The sequence below is a fragment of the Myripristis murdjan genome, chromosome 1, assembly GCF_902150065.1.
Source record: "Myripristis murdjan chromosome 1, fMyrMur1.1, whole genome shotgun sequence".
Classification (NCBI taxonomy): domain Eukaryota; kingdom Metazoa; phylum Chordata; class Actinopteri; order Holocentriformes; family Holocentridae; genus Myripristis; species Myripristis murdjan.
Genome location: NC_043980.1, coordinates 24,375,290 through 24,401,730, shown reverse-complemented (window position 1 = coordinate 24,401,730; position 26,441 = coordinate 24,375,290). Strand labels below are relative to the sequence as shown.

The window sequence follows — 26,441 nt, the reverse complement described above, 5'->3', positions numbered from 1 at the left end:
AACTGGTAGCCAGACAGACACCAAGCACTTATGGGTGTTAAAATAATGGAGATCACATATACTGCACCTCAGAGTATGTTAAGGGATACATTTCAAAATACACACAAAAAATGTCTTTGTACTTACAGATGACATTCTTTTGAAAATGTATTTTTAGTGGTCAAATGTTGCCAACAGCGGCAGGAGAATAAAAATATTTCCAATATTGATAGTACTTTGTTTCTAGTATTTACAGTGTGCCAAATTATATTTTGAATAAATTACATTTGTCCTACAGCTACATGTCTGACTGGTGGAACATACTGCATCTATAAAGATACTGAAGCAGCTGTTTCCAAAGTGGGGTCCTGGGACCTCTGGAGGGTGCATGAGATTGTCTCAGGGGGTGTCCCAACAAAATAAACAAAGTTCAGTTTCACAGTTACTTCAAGCATCTGAAGTTTGGTCAGTGTCCAGTGCACACAAGTTGCCAAGTTCTGCAACAAATCAGCCTACGAAATTTTCAGAAGTGAACCATCAGACAAAAACAACACGAGAGGGAGGTCCAGGGCCTAAAGCGTTATCTCCCTGGAAGTCCTTGACACGGTTAAGAGTGGCAATCTGGTATATGACATGATTTACAGTATGAGCAGCCATCGGAGAAAAAAAACCTCCCATATCAATCTACTTGCTGGCAAACATGGTCTAATTAACACCATCAGATGCACATGAAATTTGGAGTTCACTTCAATATTATGCATTTGCACCTAGGCGCTTTTCCCCGTTGGAAGCATTGAAACCGCATGGCAGTGGTGGTGATCAGAGCCATGCTGCAAGTGCAAAAGCAGCCGGTGACTGGCTGTGAGCTTCCGACTCCGGCAGCACAGCAGCGTGCACACGGCAATAAAGGCTATTTCTAGTGCAGTGAACACGCGACAGCAGACAGGACCTCTGCAGATTGTGCACCCTGTAGTGAACTTACCTTTAAGACGGTCATACAATGAGAGATGCGTCGGCAGGTGGCAACAGTTTTCCCTGAAGAGATCTCAGTCAACTACAGCGGTGTTTGTGCAGACCGGGCGGGTCGCTCTATAATACCAGTTTTTGTGTGATGGTCATTTACAAGTCATGATGCCCGGCCTGACCTTGAGAGTCCAAAACACACACACACGCAAACACACACACTCACATAGGCTCACACACAAACAACTGTGTGAGCTCCCTCACAGGCAGAGCATGTCCCTGCTGTACACCGGAATCATGGAGAGAAAAAGCGGAGAAGCAAGGAGCAGAGGAGGGTGGAGGATGAGGAGGAGAGATGCGACGAGCCACCGGGAGGAGGAGGAGGAGGAGGAAGAGGAGGAGGGAGGGGCGAGGTGTGTCCTCAACAAGGATGAATTTGTGTTTGGTTTTGTTTAGAGGGCCGAGATGCTGTGCAAACACCACAGCACAAGTCTTTAAAGGACACTATAAGGTTAAAAAAAAAAAAAATCATAGAAGTACAGTAAGAGAAACTGTGTGTGTTAAGTGCCTGCTGGAGGTTCAATCAGGCGATCAGCAGGCTGGATGATCATCCTCTAGCCTAGTCCATGAAGGTCACAATTAAATACGGGTGAAGTGTGGGAAAGATTTCAATCAAAAATAGGTCATTCTCCGTGTGTGCAGATGATTCAAGGCCCTCTGACGACAAGGTGTGACACTGGGACCCTGGTGCATCACACTGCCCGGCTGAATCACTGTGCATGTTTACTTCAGGTCATGTAGGCTGTTGACAGTCACATGTGCTGCACTGTCTCTACAAAACAAATAATCTGTGATGCTCCTAATCCAGACCGACGCACCGACGCACACCTCTGTGGTCTTTCAACCTTGAGGGCACAAGTTTATTTTGACAGCCTGCACACTGTCATCCATAATTTGTGATATTGTTATTATTGCTATAAGGTGTGGTAGTAGCAGTAGTAGTGTTTTGCAGAAGTAGTGCTGCAGGATGAGGAAGTGTTTGTATTTCAAAATGTGATGTGTAATCCACATCAAACTATTGGAAATAACACTTCTCTAACTCTGAAATCGCCCAATGCCAAGGCAAACTCGAGGGAAATAATTCTCTTTTAAACTATGGTAGACAAATGTTTTTGCAGCTGTTTTGATAAAATTCGTTGTGCGTTCCTCATCAGTAGCCTTTACCAGCCAGTACTGTCGAGTAGCCCACATTAGTTCAAGTGCACAACCCAATTAGACAGGGTTTGTCGCCCCCTAGTGTTGAAACTCAGATATTACAAGATGATTCATGAAAGGCGGGGCCAGCTTGGTGGACACATGACATCAAGGAGATGACACTTTGCATATTAAACTGCACATCACTCTGCCTCGTACTTTGCAAACACCGCCCACCGACACTCATAGACAATCCACTTAGCGAGGAGATTATACAGTAAGCGCTGCGATATGAAACACTGACTTGCAAACAAGGCAGTGCTGAGTCTTGTAGAGCTGGCAAAATGCGTTTGTTATATCTATCAGTTTTTACATAAGACGACATTTTGCTTAATTTAATATGGTGTGTTATTAGACTTTATCGTTTGGACTGCATAAAAGAGGATTATATTATCATCAGTAAGCAATGAGAACAGTAATCTTTATATTCCTGTGACCAAATAGTTTAGTATTTATGCTGTTGTCAGCTTCACATAAAAAGCATGGTTTCTGTAAAATAAGAAACCTTGCTTTGTCTCCCCATTGCCCTGTGTAGTATAGTAGTGTAGTAGTGCAAAACAAACAAACAAAACAAACAAACAGAACAATAGCAGGCTGTTATTTTGATGCCACATGAACCATTAAGTTTCTATAGTTTCTTTATGTGCTAAGGAATTCTGTATTTCTGTAGTAAATGTTACAATGTGTTCATAATTATTTAACAGTATCATCAATATGATGCCTTTTCCTAAGAAGAAAAGGAAAAAACAAAGCCTGGAGTGTTTTTTTGTTTTTTGTTTTTTTCATTCTTGATTGTAGTTTAGATGAAACAAATTCTCCTTCAATCAGTCTTCCTTGATGAAGTTAATGGAAAACAGAGAAATAGGCTTCATCTCCACAGAACAGTGAAATAAGCCTGTGCCATGCTATTTACTGGCCGAGTACAGCACCAAACTTTGTTGCCCTTTATGAAAGAAAACACACAATGCAAAAAGTGCATGTATATTAGGCCACTTTTTCTCTGATTGTAGCAATAAGAGAGCATGCAGCTGCTGTTTCCCACACAGACAATACAGAACGGCTCTTCATGTTATGGTTATGGTCAGAACGATTGCTGTGTTTGTGAAATTAACTAAACCCACTAGATATGGCACATTTGCTCCTATCAGACATCAACCCTTTTAAACAGCCATACAGCAGAGATTATAAAACTGTCTTGTGAATGTACAGACATGTTTGGAGCCGGGGAGTTGGTGTGTGTGTGTGTGTGTCTGCCCTCAGAGAGCTGGCTGATGGGAGTGGAAAGCCAAGGCCGTGTGGCTTGGCAGCTGGGCAGGGCTCTGTGGAAACATGGCACAGACGATGTTTTCTGCACGAGAAGTCCTCACGCTGCTTCCAGTGCTTTCATGTGTGGTTCACCAGAGCCAGGTGTGAACCTCCTTATCGCTCTTCCCATTCCAGCGGCTCAGCGGTCAAATACTTGAACTGCTTGGACACGTCGGCTGGCTTGAAAGTTCTCCCATGTGAGAGTAAATAGGGTGATTATCTTCATAAACATATTTGTGGGCTTGCTCATGCCGTCTCCACATGTATGTAATTCAAAACAAGTTTTATGAGAGGGTATTTTATAAAAAATGCACAGTGATTGCTGTTAATCCACCAGAACTTTTGTATCATCCAGCTCAGTTTTGCTCAGTTCAGCAATTATGCCAACAAAAATTACACTGACCTGCCAAACATGATGGTTTATCACGCAATCATTATGCTTTAATTGTAATGAAACAGAAAATCTGGCAGATTTTTTTATTTTCATTAAGTGTTGGGCAGCCACAAGAGGGGCCTTGATTAAATTCATCATCTTCAAAGCAGCAAAGGTGAACCTAGGTCATTATAATAACCTACTCACAATGCAGTTTAATGACAAAACTACATTTCCCATGTGTCTGGCAAAGCAAACCACATAGCAAGAAGTGTGCATTATTGGCTGGTCACTGAGTCGTGTTATCATTGTATAGTCATTGTTGTATATTGTTTGATAATTATTCAAAATGCATTCAGAGATCAATAGTCCCGTGGAAAAGAAATGTATAGGTGTACAGATCAATAGATTCTTTATTCATTTCAATGTGGCTCATAAATTGATAAGTTACACGTTATCATACAGAAGCTGAATGCCAGTACTGGACAAAAAGTTGCAAAAATAGCTTTTTTTGTTTTTACATCTTTTCTGTCAGTGTTTTGCAGCATATTGTAGAGCAGTATGTTGTGACATTGAAGTGAAATGAAACAACTTTGAGTGTTGAAATACTGAAACACACTGAACTTGTTCAAACTGACTGGGTGTCAAGGGAGATTTTTGCAAATTCGGGGCACTGAATTGTGGCCAAAGTGACATTTTGAAACCCGGGTGTGCATGAGAGGATCGAGGGTCACCATATGTTTGCTAAGCGCAGCAGAGCATTATGGGAAAAGGCTGGCTTGATGGGCTTTCCAATACAATATCAAATCTGCTTTGGGGGGTTTTGGGACCCAAATTAATTTGCTACATTTTAAGTCCTCTCTCTCTTAATTTTCTGACTGCTTTTGAAGATGGCTACATAATGTGTTAAAATTAAAGTAACCTTATTGAATCGCTAACTATATGACAACAACACTACAGTTAACAAGGATGATAAAATCCATGAGCGTCTTCTAGGCTGGTGGCAAAAGTAGCAGAGATGAATGCACTGTCATTTCTTTTAGTTGTCACTGAAAATTGAATGCTTGGAATAACACCCATATTGGAATAAAATGTACAAACAATTAAAATGTACATGTGATGTGGATGGGGGTGGGGGATGGGGGTGCAAAGAAAAATAAAGATAGCATGGCAGCTGGCAAGAGAAACGTCTTCAATATTAGTCCTATCCTTCAGTTTCTCTAGTGTGTCAGGACAAGGTCCGCCTAACAATGTCTTTTTGCCTTTTGTCAGCCATATTTCCATCTCTGCCCCTTCAGTGTTCTGATCTAATCCTCGTTGTCTTCATCCTCCTCCTCGTCATCATCTGTTTGGTCCCTGGCATCGAGGTCGTCTTCATCTTCAACCTGTAAGGAAAGGGGCACAGTCTAACTAGGGCAAACAGAGACAGAGCACAGCTAGGTGATTAAGACACGAAGCATGCATCTGTAAGGGCCGGGCACTAAAACCACCACCACTAAAACTAACACAAAACTAACAAGTTTTTGCACACATTGTAGGCTTTAGTAAATCTGGCCTTAAACCACAAACAGAACCACATACAGGGAGGCCACTGGTCTGAATGACTACTAAACCAATCTGTAATTTAAACAGGTGTGCTGCATTAAAAAAAATGCACTGATGTAAAAATGTAAAAATTCCTATTGACTGTGCTGCAGTTGATAATTCAGCAAAGACAACCCAAATGGCAAATTATATGGTATGGGTGTAGTATTTTCAAAAATGTTATTCTATCCATGTATTTCAAGGTCATTTAGTCGCTCCACAATATCCCCTAGGTCTATGCAACCTCTGAGTTTCAAAGCAGTAACTACGCTCAGTGCTGATAACATGATGGTTGGTACTGAAACTCCGGGGTAAAATGTTTCTCTTTTAGGGTCAAAGGTGATAGTTGGACTACCGTCTCTCCCAGGTCCTTCAGTCTCTGTTTCAGGCTGTGGATCTTCTGGTCCTGGTCTGCCAGCAGCATCAGCAGGTCGTCCTGCTCCTTCTTTGACTCTTGCACCTCCGTCTGCAGCTTTCCCTTCTCTGTCTGCAGGATGGCCACCGTGCTGGTGGCTGAGGCCAGCTGCTGCTCTAGCCCCGCCCGGCTCTCCGAAAGGCTCCTGACCTCCTCCTGGTCCGGGGGTTAGGAGCAGAGGGGAGGAGAAGGATTTCACATTAAGTGACAATTAAAGCAAGATTACATTTTACAGATTATTTGGTCAAGGATAACACAACAGTGTCATGGAAATGTTCTCACTATGTTCCTTGATATAAAAACAGATCACACAAAGTACTTTTAAACAGGCTGTCATACACATTATTAAAACATTACATAACAGCCTAAGGTCTAACTATCATGAGGTATTTTTTGAGTGCCCATTTCTTTACTTTTATACTACAAATGTATTTGATATACACTTGACATTGATAATTCAAACTGTTTACAAACTGTATGACTTCTTACCAACTGTACTTGTACTGTAGTAATGCCTCACACTGATATGATTTGATAACACACACCACATAATTTGGTGCCATGTTGTTAATAACTTTTTAAGTGCAAGACGTGACATGATGTTGAACTGAAGGATAAAAAGAAGACAGAGTACTGTAAGAAGCCTGAACTCTCTTTGATATCAAAGCCCCAATCCATCGTCACGGTTGAGAGCATGTCTCTTGTGACTGAGCAAAAAATTACAACACAACTGTTTTGGTTGATGGCTTACTGTGAGGTCCTTTCCCCTCCACTCCTGTCCCCCTCTCCCAAAACCTACTGTAATGTCTCCAAGTTTAATCTAAAGATTGTAGGTCTGTCTTGGATTTATTAACTGTAGTATGATTGATTTTTAATTGTAGATGGAAAAATGTAACGTGAACTACGGCTGTCAACAACCCTTGTTAGACAAAACTAGCTGGCATATATGAGCAGTTTGGGTGTTTTCCAAGGTCCTCAACTCGCATGCACTCACTCTTCACTCCTCCCCTGAGTTATTGCAAAATATATGAAACAAAAACAGAGAGAGCTTTAGAGACAGGTGGAGCTATAGGTTTGCTGTACAGAGAGCACAGAATGGGCTTTTAACACCAAACATCCAGAGGTTCTCTTCCTCTAGCCTTCCTAAAGGCTTCAGATGAGAACCCAGAAAAGGAAGCCCTGACATCTGATAAATAATTTAACAATTTCAAAGAGGGCAGAGACCACCAGTGTTGTATGAATTATACAAGGAAATCTGGGTGAGGCACAGAGCGCTGCCACACGGAGATGTTAACAAACAGAAAGGGTACAGACCTTGAGTCTCTCTGTTTCAGAAGTCTGTGCTGCAAGCCTGCTTTCTAGCTCTGCTGTCGGGGCTGTGTCTGTCGAGCTCTCGCTGCTGGGAACTGAATCCAGGGGCTGGGAGAAAGGAAAGGCATTCATTTAAGTGTTCAATGTGCATGATGCTATTTTTATGCTACGTTATCATATTTGGACAGTATTCACCCCAGCCTCAGCTCTCTTGAGCAGCTCTTGTCTCTCTGTCTGCAGCGTGTGGATCTCTGTCATCTGGGACTGCACCTGACTCCTCAGTGCCTCCAGCTCCTGCCAGAAAAACAACAATTCAGCACCAACTCTAACAAAATACAGAAAAATACACCCATTATTTGAAAATAAAGACCATGTCAGTTTCTCGCTCATTAGCTTTTCACTACTACATTATTCATGACACAGGGCCCTTACTGTATGTCAAATGTTACATTTTGACTTGACTTTGCATGATTACAATAATCTATACAAACATAACAAGAGAATTTTCACATCACATTCAGAGGTTTTAGCAAAGTTTATTATTGCTGCCAACACTTCATGATTGAATTTAAGAAATTCCCTGACTTTCCCTGTCAGGAACAGTTTTGTTTTTTTTTGTTTGTTTGTTTTTTTAAATTCTATGACTTTTCACAAATTATGCAAATCATGCACCAAGGACAGGGGTTTAGAGTAGAGTGTATAATGATCAGTCCCACACCTTGAGTAGTTCTGTGTTGTCTGGCCCTCCTGCTGAACCCTCTGCTGTCTGTGCTGCCTCTGATCTCTACAAAACAACATGCATTAGTGAAGAGAAGACACACTTCATTAGAGATCTTCTGCAATCTCATTTTGCTGTGAGAAAGATCCAAGTAGAATAGATTCTAACTAAAACACAACCATCAAAAACAGAAGCATGCACCTGTTCTCTATACAAATGTATACTGACCAGTGTGTTGACGAGTGTGTCTTTGTCACTGAGCTGTGTCTGGAGGAGTGCGTTTTGCTTGCGGAGCTCCTCCACCTCGTCTCGAAGCTGTGTGATCTCCTCTGTCTGAAGGCCGTTGACTTGGGAGGAGTCACCTTGGCTGTTAGCTTGACTCTGGCTATCCTTACCTGGAACATAATGCAGTCACACACAGAAAGGAATCGCTGCGGTAAGGACTCAGCGTTGATATGTGGTACACGCTCTACCAAGTGAGCTACTTCGGTGCCCCATATTGTCAGATTTAATTGGAAATGTGATCTTCCAGTAGGTGTCATGTGCTTACATGTGCACAATGCTGTTCATGTGAATAAAAACGGGATAATTTTGATATATAGCTGGGCCTAGTCTGTTTGGATTTCAGTATTTACATGACATTTTCATGTATGAGTATTGTGTCCATCAGGCTGGAGCATATATTGATATTGTGATTTAAGACTACATACATAAAACTAGTCTAGGATTTTTTTAATCCAAATCCCATGACATGACATAAGTGTTGTCTTTTCCTGGTTTTAAAGGAAGCATTAAAGTAAATGACTGCTATTTTCTGAACTTATTATATTGATATATCTGTTCTGTTATTTGCCTCTACCTGCCTGGTCACCATATCCACATTATTAATGATTGTTTTGTGCACAAATATCTCACAAATGCACCAACAGTCATCCCTACACTATGGTCACAAGACTGATATCAAGGTATTTAGTCAAACATATTGTGATATTTGATTGTGTCCATATTGTAAAAATGCATGTAAACGTGCCAGCAATAAACTCACATTGCTTAAGTGTCTCCTCAAAATTGCCTTTTTGTATCTACCACAAAAGAAATCAATCTCCTCTTCTGATAAATATCTTTTTGTATTCCCATTCTTTATTCTTTACTTGTTATTTAAATGCTTAGCACAGCACAGCCATGAAAAGCAATGTGAACCCACCTAATTTCAGCTTGAGGATGTTGTACTGGTCTTTGTGCTGCTGGATCTGGGACAGCTGCTGGGTGATACTGGTCTGCAACTGTTCGTTCTGAGACGTCATGGACGCTACCTGCTCTTTCAGCTCCTGGATCTGAGCGTCCTGGTAGAACAGAGAACAGAGAATACACACGTGACCACAACGTCCCTCACGAATGGTGCAAGTAATTGCTTCTTTTGGGCTATGTGTAATGTTTGGTGTCTGAGACATTGCTGCTTGAAACTTGGGGAGTTTTTGGCCTGTTGGTGGTGCTGTGGTGGCAATCCATTTGGTTTCATTTTGAGAATATTGGATATTAATGTGAAAACACATTACTGCCCAAAGGTTCCTCAAATTTGACTGAGCAGCGTCTGAGGTATTGAGCATGCAGCTTAGGGTCCTGTTGGCCTGGTGGTGGTGCTATGGTGGTCCAATCAGGTGTATATTCAAAATGCAAGCCCACAGTGTCAAAATCCATCACTCCTCCAAAGTTTTGTCCAAAACAGGCCAGCAGAGCCTCTGAAATCGGGCATGAAAGGTGGACGGACGGAACACAAATCGTCCCCTCCCCTGTCTTCGACCTCGAATTGTGAACAGGGGAATCCCCAAGAATGCTTTTTCTCCTCTAAAGAGAATGTATTTCTTTGTTTTATGTATGTAAATGAATATGAAAACCCTGCTGGAGGATGAAAACAGCACTGGTACTTGGTTCTTGGCCAGTGTAGCAAGTTTGTCTGAAGGCTGTTTACCTGTTCTCGGATCAGCTCTTTGTACTGAGTCACAATGCTGTCGTGCTGCTCCAAAGTCTTCTTCACCTCCTCCTCCTTCTTCTCCTCCTCACTGGATTTGTGGACTGCTTTAGTTATCACACCTGTGTAGAGGACAGGATGACATCATTTAAAAAAAAAAAAAAAAACAATTCAGCAATGCTGCTGTCCAAACAACATAATCCCATGATGGTATTAAGATCAAAAAAGCCATTACTGGCTATCAGGCAAAGTGGTTGACTGACCTTCCAGTTCTTTGACCAGCTTGGTGAACTCATGGTCAAAAAGCATTTGCTCTGGAGAGGGGAAGACAGGCTGCGGTTTCTGGGCGGCACGCGAGTACAGCTCGTGTTTGGTGATAAAGCCCAGCTTCTCCACAAAGTTCTCCTTCCCAATGCGTTTCTCAATCAGCTGCTTGAGTTTCTCTCTGAAAAGTGGGGAGAAAGGAGGTCAACAGGCTGTGGTTTGGTGACAATTTCACAAAATTGACAGTTTGAACAAGGAGGATCTTGGCTGTGTACCTTCACAACTACATGCATAAAAGTAACCATGAAAGCTATGAGGCTAAGATGATTCCTACAAACTGCTTTATTTCAAGGTTTGTGGGCTGAGTGAAGGGCACAGGTGTCTTACTTGGTGTAGTTCTCCAGTGAGTTGTCATTGTAGTAGATGCAGATGCCGAGGAGCAGCGCACACAGGCCCTGCACTAGCCGTTCATCTTCACCCAGGTTCTCTGAGATCTGACCTGTCAGCTGTAGGTGTCACTAGATTAAGGATTAATTCAGCGCTTCAGAGCCTCAGAGCTGTTTCGCTTGGTCTTGGTCAGTCTTTGTACTTAGCAGAGTGGCCACTGAGCTGCATATTTCCGGGAAGTGGCAAAGTATCTAAGTACGTGTGAAGACTGCAAGTCTTCGGAGGTTTTGCACATCAGGGTGCACTCGAGACAGGAAGCTGTTTCCAGTTGCAGCAGCATTTACCATAAAGATATAGATAACATCTAGATAAGATGTATATCTACTGTGTATGACTGTGTATGGTGGGAAAAAGACAGATGTTTTTATAAATTATTTTGTCTGATGACACCAAAGGAATGGTTCAAGTCTACACTGTTTGGTAAAAGTAATGCATCAAATCGGTACCTGGTTTCAGTCAATGCTAAAAGTTTCATACTTGATATCGGCATTGAAAAAGTGGAATTCCTTATCCAAGGCCACTGAAACCTATTTAAAAGTCCAGTGTAGAATTTTAAAATGCACATACTGTAGGTCAATCTGAATAGAAAAATTACCAGAATTTCTGAAAAGTTAACTTTTTTTGGTAACACATCTTCCAAGTCTGACAGCAGAATTGTGAATATTGTGCAACACCAACTGAGGTCATAGACTGTGGCAGCAAAACCACATGTCTGGATAGAGACATTAACATAATGAAGTGGAGTGACAGCTTGTCAGCTGGTTGAAGGATACGAATGGTACATTCTCCTGATTGTGTAGAAAGTGTGTGACAGCAATGGGACAGTTGCTGATCCATGTGCATAGCAGCATCAGGAGACCCACCCTGGTCTGCACTTTACTGCCCTGTTGAGCAAACAAAAGCCAACAGACACACATCAGCATGCTTTCCTACAGAGTGGGAATGACAGTGAAAATGGTGATACAGATCTTACGTCCTCTAAAAATGAGGCATTTAAGAGCCTGATTGAAAAAACAGAGATGTAGGACTGTAGACCATGGAGAACCAGATGTTCCCTGTGGGAGGTATAGTCCTAGATCCCAAGTGATCATAACCTGTATATAAACAAATACTGAACACGGACATTCAGATTAAATCAAATTAATAATAACTGCTAATCCCGGTCACACTCTCTGATCTCAGATGAGATAGGTCTTTTCTTGCAAAGACCATTTATTGCCAATAGTGTTGTTCAGAGATGTAGTAATTTGTTTAAAGAGAAATGCTCAATTTGCAGTTGCACAGTATGACTTATTTGATTTAATCCAGGCAAGAAAAAAGGCCAACAAATTTACTGCCTTTGCAATCAATTAAATCAGAAAAAAACAGACCAGAACAAATGGCAGAAAAACATAATGCTTGAATATGACTTGGCAAAAAAGTGAGGCATCAATTTTGTTGGCATGTTGCAGCATTTTTGACAATGACTTTTTTCCCCATGCAAACTTGCTGAGGGGGAAAAAACAGAAAGATCGCAAATGACACTGCACACCTCCAGACTAAATCCATCCATGCCATGTGTTTAAACAGCAGTGCCTCAATGACATCAAAGCATTAGTGGTTAATAAGGTTAATACAAACACAACTGGGACACAGTAAAAATTAATTCAAACAAGGTTAGGTTGCCCATGGCATGCAGTCCTGCAATATGACAGAGCCTGAAAACCTTATGTTGACACTCAGCCATCAGATAGCCAGCAGGGATACCAAAAGTGATATGATACTCCTGGGGGTACTAGCAAATCAAATGACAAAAATTGAAACTTATGCAAATTCCAGCATTTTTTTCCTTTGGTAGTTCACAATTTTAATCCTTTGAACAGCAAGAGACTGATACTATCTTTGAATGAAAGCAAGTGGAAAACTAAAGTTAAGACACTGTTGTGTTTCCAGCTGACTGCACATGCAAAAAAGTCACTTTTGTGACTTAGAGTTAAATTATAATAATAATAAAAAGGTAGCATAAAAATAGTCATGCATTTCCACGAGAACAACTTTGAGGAGCAAGTGAGAGGTTTAGTAAATACAACATACTGCATCCTAGTTTTTGTTTTTATTGTTACAGAGATTTATATGGCAGCAAGCGATAATGTAATTATGTAATTTTGGACAATTTCAATGAACTGTTGAAGAAAGGATGATCATCATGGAGTTGGGATGTCAGCTATTGAAAGTTTAGATAAATAAAAACTATACTATGGTTTTAGAAGGCTTGTGCATTAGTGTTAGCACCTAATGCACAATATGCTTTAAGAAGAGCAGACCTCTCTCCTGTAGCAAAATAGGATGCCAAAGGAAATAAAAAGAAATAAGAATGGCTCATTGCAGCAGTGAAGGCATGGATAAAAACCTATCAGCATGGCATACTACAGAAACTTATGAAGTCACCTTTTCAGATTTTGTCTCCAATTGTGACGTAATGCAAAAACAAACATTTCAGAGAAGAAAACAAAACAAAATTGACCACAAGTATTAATTGAATTATATATGATGTTTCATATGTTTCAGTGCGTGTGTACGTGTGTGTGTGTGTGTGTGTGTGTGTATTGTGGATAAAACTACAGACTAAAACTGGAGTTCAAAGCACATTTCTACTCACTGAAACATACAGATAAAAGCCATCTGAGGGATATGAATTCTTGCCTCTACACTCAAAATTAACAATAAATAAAGAAATAAATTATGAAGAATATTTTCAGTTTTAGTTTTGAGACACAACTTTAACATGTGAGTATTCAAAGGTGCTTGAACAATGTGATGGTTTCTAAAAACAACATATATGAATATATCAGGAACACAGATTAGGTGCAATATTTGTGGAAAGTAAAAAGTACAACTGATAAAAGCTAACTAAAAAGCCATCTGAAAACCACCTGCAACCACAGTGAAAATAAAATGATCCAAGAAATATTTGCTTTAAAGCTTCTGGCACCTGTGTGTTTGTGTGAACATGTACATTTTCAAAACATTTCCCTCTGGGGATGACAAGAGAAGGCCCACAAGTTGCTGCAGTAAATCCCTCCAGAACAGTCAGGTAAAGCCTCGTTATTGATCACAGCAAAGGGTCAAAGGACACAGCTCAAAGCAAGGTGTTAGGAAAAGATAAGCAAAGATAAAACAAACCAACAACGTTGCTCTGTCCCTTTCTCTGTGCTTACTGGGTGTTCACTTCCCAACATCACAGTTCCTCAAGTAACTGGCACTAATCAAGAGTTTTCAAAACTGTGTGGATGAGAGCACCCATGGACCACCATGATGAGGAGGAGTGGGAGAACAGGGTGATAGCGAAAGGTTAAAATGAACACAAGGGGTTGGGCGAGGTTGGAGGAGGTTGGGTGACCAGTAACAGGGGAACCAGATCCCTCATCACACGGAACAACAAGGAGCCCACTGCTATAGATGCCAAGCCAAACGACCTAAGACAAGTGCTTCCCAAACACACAAACACACACACGCGCACGCCCGTTACTCACCCGCCTGTTGATCTTATCACCCTGCAAAACCACAGTAATGTAACACTGTTCTGATCAATTCCAAAACATCCACAACCACCCCAACTGCAGTGCGCCTCCACTCTAGCTCTTTATGTTTAACCTCTACACATTTGTCCAAAAAAAAATTGTCTTTCTCTTATACAATGCTGTAGTGACAGTTTGAAGTGCTGACGTATGCTCTTAGCGCGTCTTCTAGCTCCATAGTTTGACTTGTATTCTACCTGTGAGAGGATGTTGGTGCACTGCTGCAGCAGGGAGACGGGAGGCTTGCCCAGGCTGGTGGCGAGCTGCACCCTCAACAGCTGCTCCTTCTGGGTGAGGTTGTCCTGCAGGGCGTGCGCCAAGGCCACAGCGGCACACCAGTTGGACAGGGAGTCTGCCGAGAACAGGCCCCCACACAGCAGCTGACCCGCAGAGATGGAGTTAGCTGGACAAAAAAACAAGATGCAATCAGAGGGAATGAAAGTGGTCTGTGAGTGTCACCACTTATTCTAATAAATCCTGTTGTACCAGGTGAGGTCTGAGGATACCTTGGATCAGAGAAGCTACTTTTTAATCAAAACTATATCTTTGCAGTTTAAAAGAATTCAAATTACTGGCTGGTATTCACACATCATCTTCAGGCTAAAAGTAGCTTCTAACTTGCCAAATTAGGGTCAAACTTAAAAATAATGGGTGGCCGCTAGGTTTTGGGATAAGAATATTTCATAAAGCATTTTAGTGCTTAAATCAGTCCCTAAATCTGTGAGAAGTTAGAAGTAAAGGACTCCTAATTCAATAAGACCAAATCACAAAAAATCATAAAACGGCTCCTACAGATAAAGCAAGCAGCAGCTAGGTTTTTACCTGGTGCCAACAAAGGAAATCTCCTCACCCTGGCCATGGCAGTACATCAGTTAGTTACCTGACCACTGACTTTGACAATTTGGATGATCATCTTTAAAGCATGGATGAAGTTGGCCTATATCTGCTTACAACGCTCCTTACATCACTGAGCAGGGGCAGAGTAAAAAATACCAGGTATAACTATGTTTCTTTTCCCACTATTTTGACCATTGTTTACTATTTGTATGAGAAAACCATGTAATGTCCCATATTAAGAAAATGTCACAGCTAAACAACATTTGATAACAGTGCTTATTAAGACCTTGGTGTCACTGACCATCGATGGTGGAGGGCAGCAGTGTGGCCACAATCTCCCCCTGGCCTTTCTGATTCTTGTAGAGGAAACACTGGAAACAGTAGAGAACTGCACAGCGAAGCACAAATGGTTGTCTCTCATTGACCATGGACATGAGCAGCACCACTATGGCTGGTCTGTGGGGGGAAGATGAGGAAACAGGATCAGAGAGGACCTTAGCTGGCTTTAGGTCAGATGGATGGAGAGGGAGAGAGGTTTGGATCACAGTTCAAAGAAGGTGACACTGTTAAAAAAAAAATTATTCAAACACAAAGATTATCTGCTTCAGACTGATAATACAAACTGTGTGCAAATACAAAAAATGTGCAAAAAGACTAGGTATTGTTGAAGACTAGCAAATTCGCCAGTTAGCAAGAAAGCAATGCCTATTTAAGTGCCTGCAGAGAAGAAAAAAAATTCACAAGAGGCTAAACACACCGCTGAGGGAAATGATGATCCATCACTGACACTGACAAACAGGATCACTGCATGTTACACATACTAAGCTAAATAATAACATAACAATTCATTATTGTGAGAAACAAATCCAAACAGATAATCAGTCTTGTCTCTATCAGCTAAGAAACGTCTCCAAACTAGATAATTTCTCCTTCCTCCCCTTCCCCCAACCATAAAGCTCTCGCTTATCTGCAACATGGGCAGAATGCTGCAGCAAGGTGTAAGAGAAATAAAAAGATAAGATTATCGTAGTCCAATGTTAGCCACTTTTCACTGGCTTGCAATACGTTTTTATATTGATTTTTGGTACTTTTAAAGAATTAATTGGCCTGGGTCCAGTATATACTTCTGAACTTCTATCTCCTTGTGTGCCATGGAGAACCTTTAGATGCTTTGGGCTCGATGTGTGGCAAGATGTGACAGTGCCTTCACTATCAAATCACTTGAACCTTGAACCTGAGCAACTGCCTCAGAAAATACACTTCATAAGGTCTGTGTCCAAATGAAAAAAAAAAAAAAAACTAGTCAAGCTTTTAAGTAGTTTGTTGTTGATGATATACTCTGTTTGCATTTTTTTTTTAAATTTATAAAATTTTTTGGCAAATTTTATATTTTCAATTGACTGGCTTCATTTGCCTTTTTATTACTAACATGCACTATTAATTATTTTTTATTTTCTTTTAACCGGTGAAGCAGAAGGATGTGTCGTTATCATCATTACTATTACCATTATTATCGTTCTTTCAATGGACAATGCATGCCTGGGTAATTACATAAACTTTGCTATGCTTTGTCTGACACAATCAATTATTTGAGTGAACTGGTGAAGACTCTTGGAGCTGAAACACGGCCAGCAGCCGAGTTTTTAAATTGTTCTTAGTCATGTAATAATAAATGATTTTTAATTTTTTTTTTTTTTTCAATGAATCGGAGTACTTTGGATATCCTTTAAGTTTGCCGGTTGTACTCTACACAGGAGGTTTATTTAAAATGGAGACAAACTTAAACCTATTTTCTACAATCATTTATTTGTTGCAACTGGGTATGTGGCAAAAGACAGGCATGTATCGCTAGGTTAGTCGTGCTAGATTAGCTAGATTACAATACTGAGTAAACACTCAATCTTCCCTGATATACATTCTTGATCTTATATTGAACAGCCATAGAAGTGCAATTCCAAAAAAAAGGAAAAAAAAAAAAAAGAGTGCAAGGTCGGTCAGAGGAGGGATACGTCCTGTAATCACAACTAGAAGGCGCTAAGACAACTAGAGAACAATATTCTTAAGAAGAACAGGGGTATCATATTGGCATTATTTAAGGAACACTAAACACAATGCATGTTGAGAAACCAAGTAAACAATTTCAGGAAACTAGCTACTATGTTATGGAATATATTACGGAATATATAGGCAGAGTCAACTCTCTTTGCATTCATTAATTCTCCTACTGTCATATGGCTTTAAGGACAGCTCAATAGCGGATGGAGGGATAGTGTGAATCTATTTACATTTTTGTTGTCATGTACATATTGCTGAAAGTGTCTTACCTTGGTGGATTTGAAGGAGCATTGACAGAAGCAAAGTAGTCCTGATTGACTTGCGATCCTCGGATAACCTCTGATACAGTGTTGATAGTCTGAAAGGAGGCAGACAGATCACCCATCTGAATGCAATTTCTCTAAAAAGTAGCAAGGTCCTCTGATTACAATTGTTTGGGTGAGAACGCAACTTCTGTTCTCTAGATGAACTAATTAGTACTTTCTAGGCACTACACATCATTACCTCAGTGAGGATGTCAGCAGGCACACCAGTGGCCATGAGGATGGTGCACAGCTGCTGCAGCAAGCCACACTGGTACATGGACTTCTGACAGCTGGCAGTGGCTCCAGGAGAGTTCACTGGAGACACCATGACTCGCACCAACTGGGATTTGCAAAGCAATATTGTATAAGGTTAATTTTGCCCCAATACCATGTTCAGTCCATTGATTTGGTATCAGAATCTCGGGGTTACCTGCAACATGAGGTGGAGGTTGGTGACCTTCTGTGCAGACCAGCCAGAGTTATCATCACCAACTTCAAACCAGGGCTTCATTCTCTGGACGTAGGAGCCCTCCTTGAAGAAGTTCTGGTTGGAGCTGTTGTTCTTCAGCAGGTTGAGCAGCAGCAGTAGGCAGTCCTCCACCACAATACCTGCACACAGAACAAACGATGGATGTCAGTACATACATGGCTAAACAATCATGCAACAGTTTTGATTTCAGAAATCATTTTGTGAGACAGGAATCTACTGTACATAAACATGACTAAGGCACCAGAATGAATCAGATTTAGATAGTACCTCCATCACTGCTTCCCTCTTCTGTGATGATATCTAGGAGACGCTCAAATGCATTCTCAAATGCAACAATTTTCTGAATGGCAGCATTGCCTTTGGTCAGCTGCTGAAGCAACAGCAAACCCTGTTCAAAAGAAGAAAAAAGACAAGGTGGTCATGCATGTTCCAGGTTGTGAAAATGAGGTTTTCATTTTCACAAAGATATTTCACAAAGAGGGCTTAGAAACTGAGCCACTTAACCATGAAGAAGATCATGCTATATCCTGGAGATTGTGATTTGAATCTGCAAAATAAAACTTTTTGGTTGGATGACTGATTCAGTCATGCTTGTTGATGACAGCTAGTCATAAAAAAAATTAGATGATATTACATGATTTTTTTTTTTACATTATCTGGCTAATGTAATGCTAAAAACTAGCTAATCCTCCTTTGTGAAACACCTCTCTTACATGAGTACACATTCCACACCTTGTTTCATAATAATACTATCAAAAGCTTCTTGTAAAGCCGAGCTTTTATGATTAGTTCAGCACACGATGGCAGCTTACATGGCACGGAGAGTACTCACATCATTGCGAATTACTTCTCTAGAATCTGCCAATAAGTCCATGAGCCTGGAAACACCTGCAGGGAGGGAAACAGAAGAGACTTTTAAACACTACAAGTTGTCTTTCATTTACAACATTTTGCTGCCGAGGCAGTAATGCTAAAAACTTACTGCCCTGTTGACTGGGTCACTGCTTTGTGTGAGTGGTCAGCTTTTAGGAACAGAAAGACGGCTACAGTTATAGGCTCAAGGACCGACTATACATAAATAGGTTCTGCGTAAAACCCTGACACATGATGAGGCTAGTCTGATCTCTTGTGGATGCTGTGATGCTGAGCTTGAGCTTGGGCGGCAAAACTCACCCATAGGACTGACTAAAATGATCCCCTGGACCTGGGCACACTGGTTCTTCAGGAGAGCAGTCAACAACTTCACACCAGGCCACCGCACATGGAAGTCAAACTCCTGAAACAAACACATACACACACGTCTGACAACTGTGTAGAAAAACATAACAAACTGCGTTCCATTAAACCTCTAACAGTAGACTACCTCCAACAGAGTGAGCAGCAATGTCACATTTTCAGAGTCCTGGATGAACTTGTCTGTAAATTGGGTGCCCAGGTCATCGGCTTGCTTCTGTGCATTCTCATCTGGGAAGGAAATTCAGAGATGAGATTAGAAACTTCTGTGAGAGATGCGACAGCAAGAGTCATCAGATTAGCTGATGAACCAATTGGCTTGTTCAGCAGTCAGCCTGAGTTTGATGGTGATGATTATCAGATCTGAAGACTGTCAAAACCTTTTAACAAGGTATGACACAATATGGTGGTATTCTGTTTTTCAATAATGAATATGTGAATCTGTGTATAAAATCTGTCTATGTTCAGGGTGACACTTGTGAACAAGCCTGAGAGGAGGAGACAGGTTAAACACAGATGAGTGGAGGAAACTGAGTGGAAAACTAAACACAACTCAGCAGGATTACTGTACTGAGAAGTCTACTGTATGTGGAAAGAACAAAACACTTAATGTAGGAAGAGCTGAGCACTTCAGTGCAATGAGCTGACCAGCAGCTCTAAAAGACAAGTATACATCTAAACTCGCACTGACACAAAGGATTTAATTTCAGTGAAATTCAGGTGTATTTCCTACCAACTAAGAAAAAAATACTTCAGAAGCCATAAGGAAAACTCAACATTTAAACTGCATTATTTCACCACAATAGTGCAACAATAAAAGGGTAGAAAAAAGTTAGAAAACCAGAGGAACATTTAGTCATGACTTAGTAATGAAAGAAGGCTCGGGGATGGGTGGCATTAGTGAAGCAATCTAGTTACCACCCAAACATTTAAAATCACTTTTCCAGTGCCAAGTCATTTTAGTGAAGTTAGTCATCTAGTTAGTTGTCTGCTACAGGTGCTGCCTATGGCTAGGCTTCAGTACTGACCAGGTGTGCAAACAGTCTTATGCTTCCCTGCAACAGGGATAGGGGTTACTGCGTCTGCGAGGGTAGGGGGGAAGAAGAAGTGTAAAGCCTCACCCAAAGCTAGCATTCATTGCAACCACTCTGAAAACGCGTGGAGTCGCTTGCAGAATCAGTTGAATGATTCTTAAGACATGCCATCACAACACAAAAACAGAGGCACAGCCTTGAAATTCATCAGCTTTTTTCAATCTGTGTATTTTCTATCTGGGCACCAAAGGAGGTATAAACAAGACTAATGTTATGCTCATTTTCCTCAATCCAACCAAGAAGAACCTATGATTTGTAAGTGCTGCTGGTGGTTAGGGGGTGGCATCATGCACAATCAAGAGTTTTACCTTCTGATTCATCTGTAGAGTTAAAACATGGAAGAGAAGAGAGAGACGAAAACCTTTATATAGCAGTCATTATCGGCATAAAGAAGAGGGGTGTCCAAGTTGACTGACGTCCAACTGGCGTGAATTAAATTCAAATACACATGCTATGTGAGCACACAGGACTTGGTCAGTCAAGATCATTTACAGTATCTACACAATCAAGGGGATTTACCAAGAAAAAAGACTTTTAAAAGATATGATTTCTATGCAGTTAAAAATGGAGGGCAGCTAATGAACACTCCAGGATGAAATCAATTGTTTCTTATAGTTCTGAGGGGGCCAAATACCTTGCTCTTCCTCCTCGTCATTGCAGATGATATTAAACAGTGTGTCCAAAGCATAGCCAAGAATTTCAGAGTCAGACCTGTGAAAATTGGGAGGGGAAAGCACAATATCAACAAAAGATAGTTTCACTGTTTAAAGCGTTTGAAGTCAAACCAAATACTTTGATAAAAATCGACCACTATAGATCACTGTTGAAGAACACACCACATCACTTTGCAAGAGCCATTAGGCGATATGATAAGCAGAAAAGTCTTTGCAAATCAGCATCAAAACAAAGAGCAGACTCTAATCACAAATGCTTACTCTACATACCTGTCAGTCTGCAATATGTGAACCAAATGATCCATCGCCTGTGTACCAACTTCCATGCGATATTTCTGGAGAAAAAAAAAAAGTTTTGGGCAGTGGTCAGGCAGCTTACATTTAACAGAGAACTGATGTTCTACTGACGCCCAAACTAAATGGATAAATAAATAATTACATTTTTTTTAAAAAAAAATCATGCAGTGTGCAAATAGTCAAATAACAACGCCGAGCTTCGAGGTCCTGATTGAGATAAAGACGTCTGCATAACTGTCTGCCGTAATTAAATGGAGAAAAACCACGACTGTCTTTAGTGTTTCTGACCATGGTTGTTTTGTGTGCAACCCCATGCCTTCTAAAACCCTTATTCATGCCTGATAAACTCATTACTCATGGTTGATGGGGCAGCCAGTAACAAGTCTGTCCATGACCGGAACTCAGTCCTGCAACAGGGAGGTGAGCCGATAGTGGACTGTATCACTTCCATCAACACACTACATCCCATTAATGAGGCTTGATGAATAATGACAGTTATATAAGTAAACCTTCACAGTTTCTGCTAATATTACTTGTAAGACAACATGACAAGCTAACAAGAGGGGAAGAAACACAAAAAAATTCCCAGCTGTTAATGTAAAACTTAAGGATGTAATAAAGGAGCACGACGATGTTGCTCCATCCTTTGTCTGGTGAGAGAAACTCCTGTCAAAAAAGGTTAAGGTGGTGCCTAACTACATGCCCTTCACATAGATTTGTAGCGCTCCTTTTTTTCAAGTTATTTGGTGTGATGTATTACCTTGGAGAGGGACTTGAGAGCACGGACAGCATCTCTGCGGTCCTCCAGGAGTGTGGAGGAGGCCACACGGTCACAGAGCTTCTGGATCTGTCAGTGACAAAGAATCACAATTCAGCTTTTTACTTTTCTGCTGCACATAACGACCCGCCTGTTACCTTCAAAATTTACAAAATTTTTTTTATTAACTGGGGCCAATTTGACCACACTAATTTAAAACTCCAGAAAAGGATTATGATACAAAATGTTACCAAATTTATGTCTCAGCTACTTTATGTGTCTACCTACCTAGCCCTTTAAATAAAACATCTAAGTTCTTGTGGGAATCATGTTTTTCCCTCCCTAATGTCAAATGTACTGGACTCGTTCTCTCACTACTACACGCATGATTATATTTGGTGAGGGCCCTAAGACAGAGAAAAGTTTTTTTGACGATTATAAATGGCATGTTATGGTTCCTCAGTGTCAACTAAAACAACTACAACAAATTTGCGTAAAATGCTGATATTTCTGATACATTTACAGCTAAAAAAAAAAAAAAAAAAAAAAGGCCTTTTGTACATGGAAGCATACAAAATCGATAACATATCATCATGTTTATTTAATGTTTACCCACTTGTATCCTTTAAGATAGAAAATGTCAGAAAATATGAAGCAAAAATAATAATATTAGTCAGGTATTTGGAGATACTAAACATTGAATGGGGCCAAATTGACCCCCCAAATAATAGGAGGGTTAACATTCAAAAAGCAGCTATTGTGAAGTGACAGGGAGGGAAGGCTGCTTGTAAATCAATGAAAAACCTGAACATAAACATGCACAGCTGCCTGAGGAATGCCTTGTGCCATCAGTGGGAGTTAAGGAGGGCAAGAATGGGGACTGGTCAAGCAAGCAGGGGTCAGCAGAAAAGCCAGCCCCTCCCTGAACTGTCAATGACAGAAGAATGGCAAACAGCCACGGCCTAATTATGTGGCCATACCTTCCTGCTCCTGCATCCCATCAGCAGGCATGCACAGACAGAGCAGCCCTGCTGGATGGAGCTATATATTAACGCCTGGACTGACAGCTGACACACCGGTAGCCCCTCCTGTCTCGGAATGTCACATTTTCGACAGCGCTGGACTTTACAGTGCTCTTCCTCTCGTTATATACGCATCTACAACGACAAACTAGTCACAACCACTGGAGCCTGACAGCAGCTCGTAGCTGACTGACAGATTTGCTACGTTAGCTACCTTCAGCCTCCGAGCGGCTGACTGTGACTGCTCTCATTAGCCTGGGCTGCACACTGACAGGGCCCAGCCGAGCGTTTTCTGATCAAACCTGAACTGTAAACGTGTAAAAACCCAGCTCTGGGCATGTCGCTGATAGCTGCGTCGTAGGTAGAAGGTAGAGAGCTAGCTAGCAGGCTAGCTGAAGTTAGCTGGGAGCTAGCAGAGTGCCCTACCGTCTCGGCTCCGGACGGCTGTGGCCCGGCTGGCTGCCCACCCATCACTCCTCTGAAGAAGTTCATCCTTACAGACGTCCTATCGATGCGCTAATCAGAGTGTCTGTTGTCTTAAAGAAACCTTCAAAGTCCCTTGTTGTTTTGTGATTAATGTGAAGAGTGAAAAAAGGTACGCAATGTTGATTTTTTTACACTGTATACAAGCTCCTACACCGACCCCGGAACTTCACAAGTGTGATGGCATTGCGCATGCGCGCAGACGTGGCGATACGTGGCTGATCAGCAGACAAGTGCGTCCACGTATTTAAAGGGCAAGCTACGCTCTCTCTCTCTTTCTCTCTCTCTCTCTCTCTCTCTCTGTGTGTGTGTGTGTGTGTGTGTGTGTGTGTGTGTGTGTGTGTGTGTGTGTGTGTGTGTGTGTGAACCTATGCGCAGGAAAAATTAACTCAGTGGGGGCGTTATTTAGAAATATGTTAATTTTCCAAATGCGGTTCATATAAGCTGTGATATTAACACCAAACACGCTTTAAAACCTGTCACATTTACTTTTTAAAGCATTTCCCCCACAGTGGGTAATTTCATGAGCTATGTGCAGTTTTAGGCTCGTGTGAAAAACTGATATTATATATTATATATGTTATATAATATATAATATAATAAAACTGCACATAGCTAGGTAATTTCATGACATGTATAATATATAGATATATAGCCCAACCCCCATCTGCTACAGGACTGCTCCAAAATGGGTGTATGGTTTATGTCTCTCTCTCTTTCCTCTCTAATGAGCTTTATTGTGATGATGTATTTCAGATAAAAACAGAAAAGGATATTTAAAGTAGCGATCAACTTCATAAAGATTGCAACAATGACAATAACAGATATTACCAATTTAAGGTGACACAGCAATTTGCAATAATTCAATCACACAAAGTTTAAAAAGTATTGGTAATCTATTCCAAGATATCAGCTCAGTTGCCCCAGCGCGTGTCTTCAGCAGGTCATCTGTCCCTCCTGTCTCAGTTTTTCACACGATCTTACATAAATGACAGCTCGAATGGCGCTCTCACTTTTTTTCTCCAGTGATAGACAGGTTATTTTACGTGTGTGGCTTCTCTTTTCTCTCCCCTCAGCGCGCGCGCGCGCGCGCGCACACACACACACACACACACACACACAAGCACACTTATACAGAAACAAAAACAGTAGCACAAGCTGAATCCTGCACATCTCTAGCAATTGGCAATTAAAGTGATTCAGGTGATAGTGCGGTAAGATGAAAAGCCATTTATTGTATTAATCTATAAAACCTGATTTCATTTCATAAGAATGATAATTACATTGGGCAATTTCAAGCTGTTGATACAACTCTTGAGTCACAAAGAAGACAGCTGAATTTGCAAATCCATGAGTAATAAGAATATGGGCTGGTGAGACAGATCCACCACTTCTGTCAAAAGGCTCAACAGAGATCTGCAGGACACTTTCCTCTGACGATGGGACCCCAGATCACTACAGCAGCTCTGCTTGGCCTTCTGTGTCTACACATATGGAGTACAGGTAAGCCTATTTTCATACATCTCCGACAAGACATCTTCAGGATGTCATGTGCAGAGAAAAGGGACTTTCTTATCAGCAAAGATCATTTAGCAATCTTGTAGAATAAAAACCTAATGACGCAACAAGTCACAGTAACAGTGCTGGCTCTTTCCTCTAGAAGCTGTTCCTATAGGGCAAGAGCTAGTGAACCATCCACAAGAATCTTCAAGGGATGGCAAACAAGGTACGACATGGATTCATGTCTTGACAGTATCTTGAGGAGAATTTGCATTTTTTTAAAAATTGTTTAATCTCATATGGTTGCATTGTAAACATCCTATAGTGACACAAAATGCTGTTTTGTTTTCTTTCCCAGAGCCACAGCCTGTCTCTAATCCCTTGGCCAACATGAATGACATGACTGACACCGGGACCAGAAATCCTGTCTGTGAGATTTTTCCTTTGCATGATGATGCTTTAACTGGAACCAGCGCCACCCCAGCTCCCGGCGTTGTCAATCAACCAGGACTGGACACACATCAAAGAATGGCTCCCGTTGCACCTCCAGCTTCAAACCCTCCCGTTGCACGTCCAGCTTCAAACCCTCCCGTTGCACCTCCGGCTTCAAACCCTCCCGTTGCACCTCCGGCTTCAAACCCTCCCGTTGCACGTCCAGCTTCAAACCCTCCCGTTGCACCTCCAGCTTCAAACCCTCCCGTTGCACCTCCAGCTTCAAACATTCCTATTGCACCTGGGATAAACATTTTCCCCCCATATGATCCTGCCAGAGGTGGGCCCTATGTGCCGATAGGAGGCCAGATTCCCGCCCAAACACCTCTGGGTGCAGGTGGCTTTCAGCCAGGTGCACAGTGGGTTTTGGTTTTTCAGACCGATGGACGTCCTGTCTTCATCCCAAATTTTACTTTCACATCAATAGGAGTGTCTTCTGAGGAGGACTGAAGACATCTGCAACATAGGGATCAGAGGGATCTTTGCTATACTTTGTTACTGTCTATTACATTTTTATGGTTTTAGTATGTTAGCTGTATCCCCCTGACCCTGACTGCTAACAAATTTACCCATGTGGGACAATGAAGACCTTACTTTACCTTATACTGATAAAACATGTTCTTGAACTGTTGGGAGACTTTTATAACAAAAGAAAACAAATCAACAGTGGATGTGACATTCATGCTATTAAAGGAATTCAAACATTCATTTTCAGCTCGGGGTCTTTCTTCTAAACCTCAGTCTTGATTGTAGATACAAAAAGTGTCAGAGTTGCTAAACACAAATCATAGTCTATAAACAAGACCTGTCCTGACAAGAGCAAAACAACTGAGATAAAACAAATGATAGTATTATTCTCTACTTACCACTTGGGTGTTAACCTGTATCAACAGCTCTGGTGGTCAAATGCTCAAGGTCTTTGGAATGAGAGACACCACAATAGGGAGTATCCCCTGTCTGGTTGAAAAAGTCCTGCGGCAAATCAGATGAGGACTTTCCATCCTTCTTACTCACATAATTATGTGAAACTTAAAGGGACAACCTGAAAACATGACAAAAGTTA

General features: G+C 41.2%; 2 protein-coding genes across 5 annotated transcripts in view; both read right to left on the bottom strand.

Annotated features, from left to right (window-relative positions):
• coro2aa (coronin 2Aa) overlaps positions 1–1,275 on the bottom strand; it is a 39,381-nt gene extending 38,106 nt beyond the window's left edge. Inside the window, exon 1 of the mRNA XM_030053768.1 lies at positions 962–1,275. Coding sequence (XP_029909628.1) covers positions 962–976 — 15 coding nt within the window. The 5' untranslated portion in view covers positions 977–1,275. The remainder of the gene's footprint in view (positions 1–961) is intronic.
• Positions 1,276–4,269: 2,994 nt separating this feature from the next.
• Positions 4,270–23,593, bottom strand: uso1 (USO1 vesicle transport factor). Of its 4 annotated transcripts, XM_030064230.1 has the most exons (27): positions 23,330–23,593; positions 21,885–21,971; positions 21,098–21,162; positions 20,788–20,864; positions 20,462–20,473; positions 20,088–20,141; positions 19,190–19,290; positions 19,000–19,102; positions 18,659–18,714; positions 18,094–18,214; positions 17,767–17,945; positions 17,536–17,676; positions 17,301–17,389; positions 15,278–15,432; positions 14,337–14,542; positions 14,095–14,115; positions 11,356–11,466; positions 10,523–10,641; positions 10,135–10,316; positions 9,872–9,993; positions 9,107–9,245; positions 8,131–8,297; positions 7,903–7,968; positions 7,380–7,478; positions 7,188–7,292; positions 5,814–6,029; positions 4,270–5,259 (listed from the first exon to the last, which is right to left on the bottom strand). In XM_030064230.1, exons 1-27 carry the CDS (start codon positions 23,393–23,395, stop codon positions 5,182–5,184), a joined length of 2,937 nt encoding a protein of 978 aa, XP_029920090.1. In that variant the 5' UTR covers positions 23,396–23,593; the 3' UTR covers positions 4,270–5,181. The 4 variants fall into 4 exon arrangements, with proteins under 4 accessions (XP_029920090.1, XP_029920098.1, XP_029920105.1 ...); XM_030064238.1 differs by lacking the exon at positions 14,095–14,115 and having other exon boundaries at positions 4,270–5,280; XM_030064245.1 differs by lacking the exon at positions 20,088–20,141.
• Positions 23,594–26,441: the final 2,848 nt, after the last annotated feature.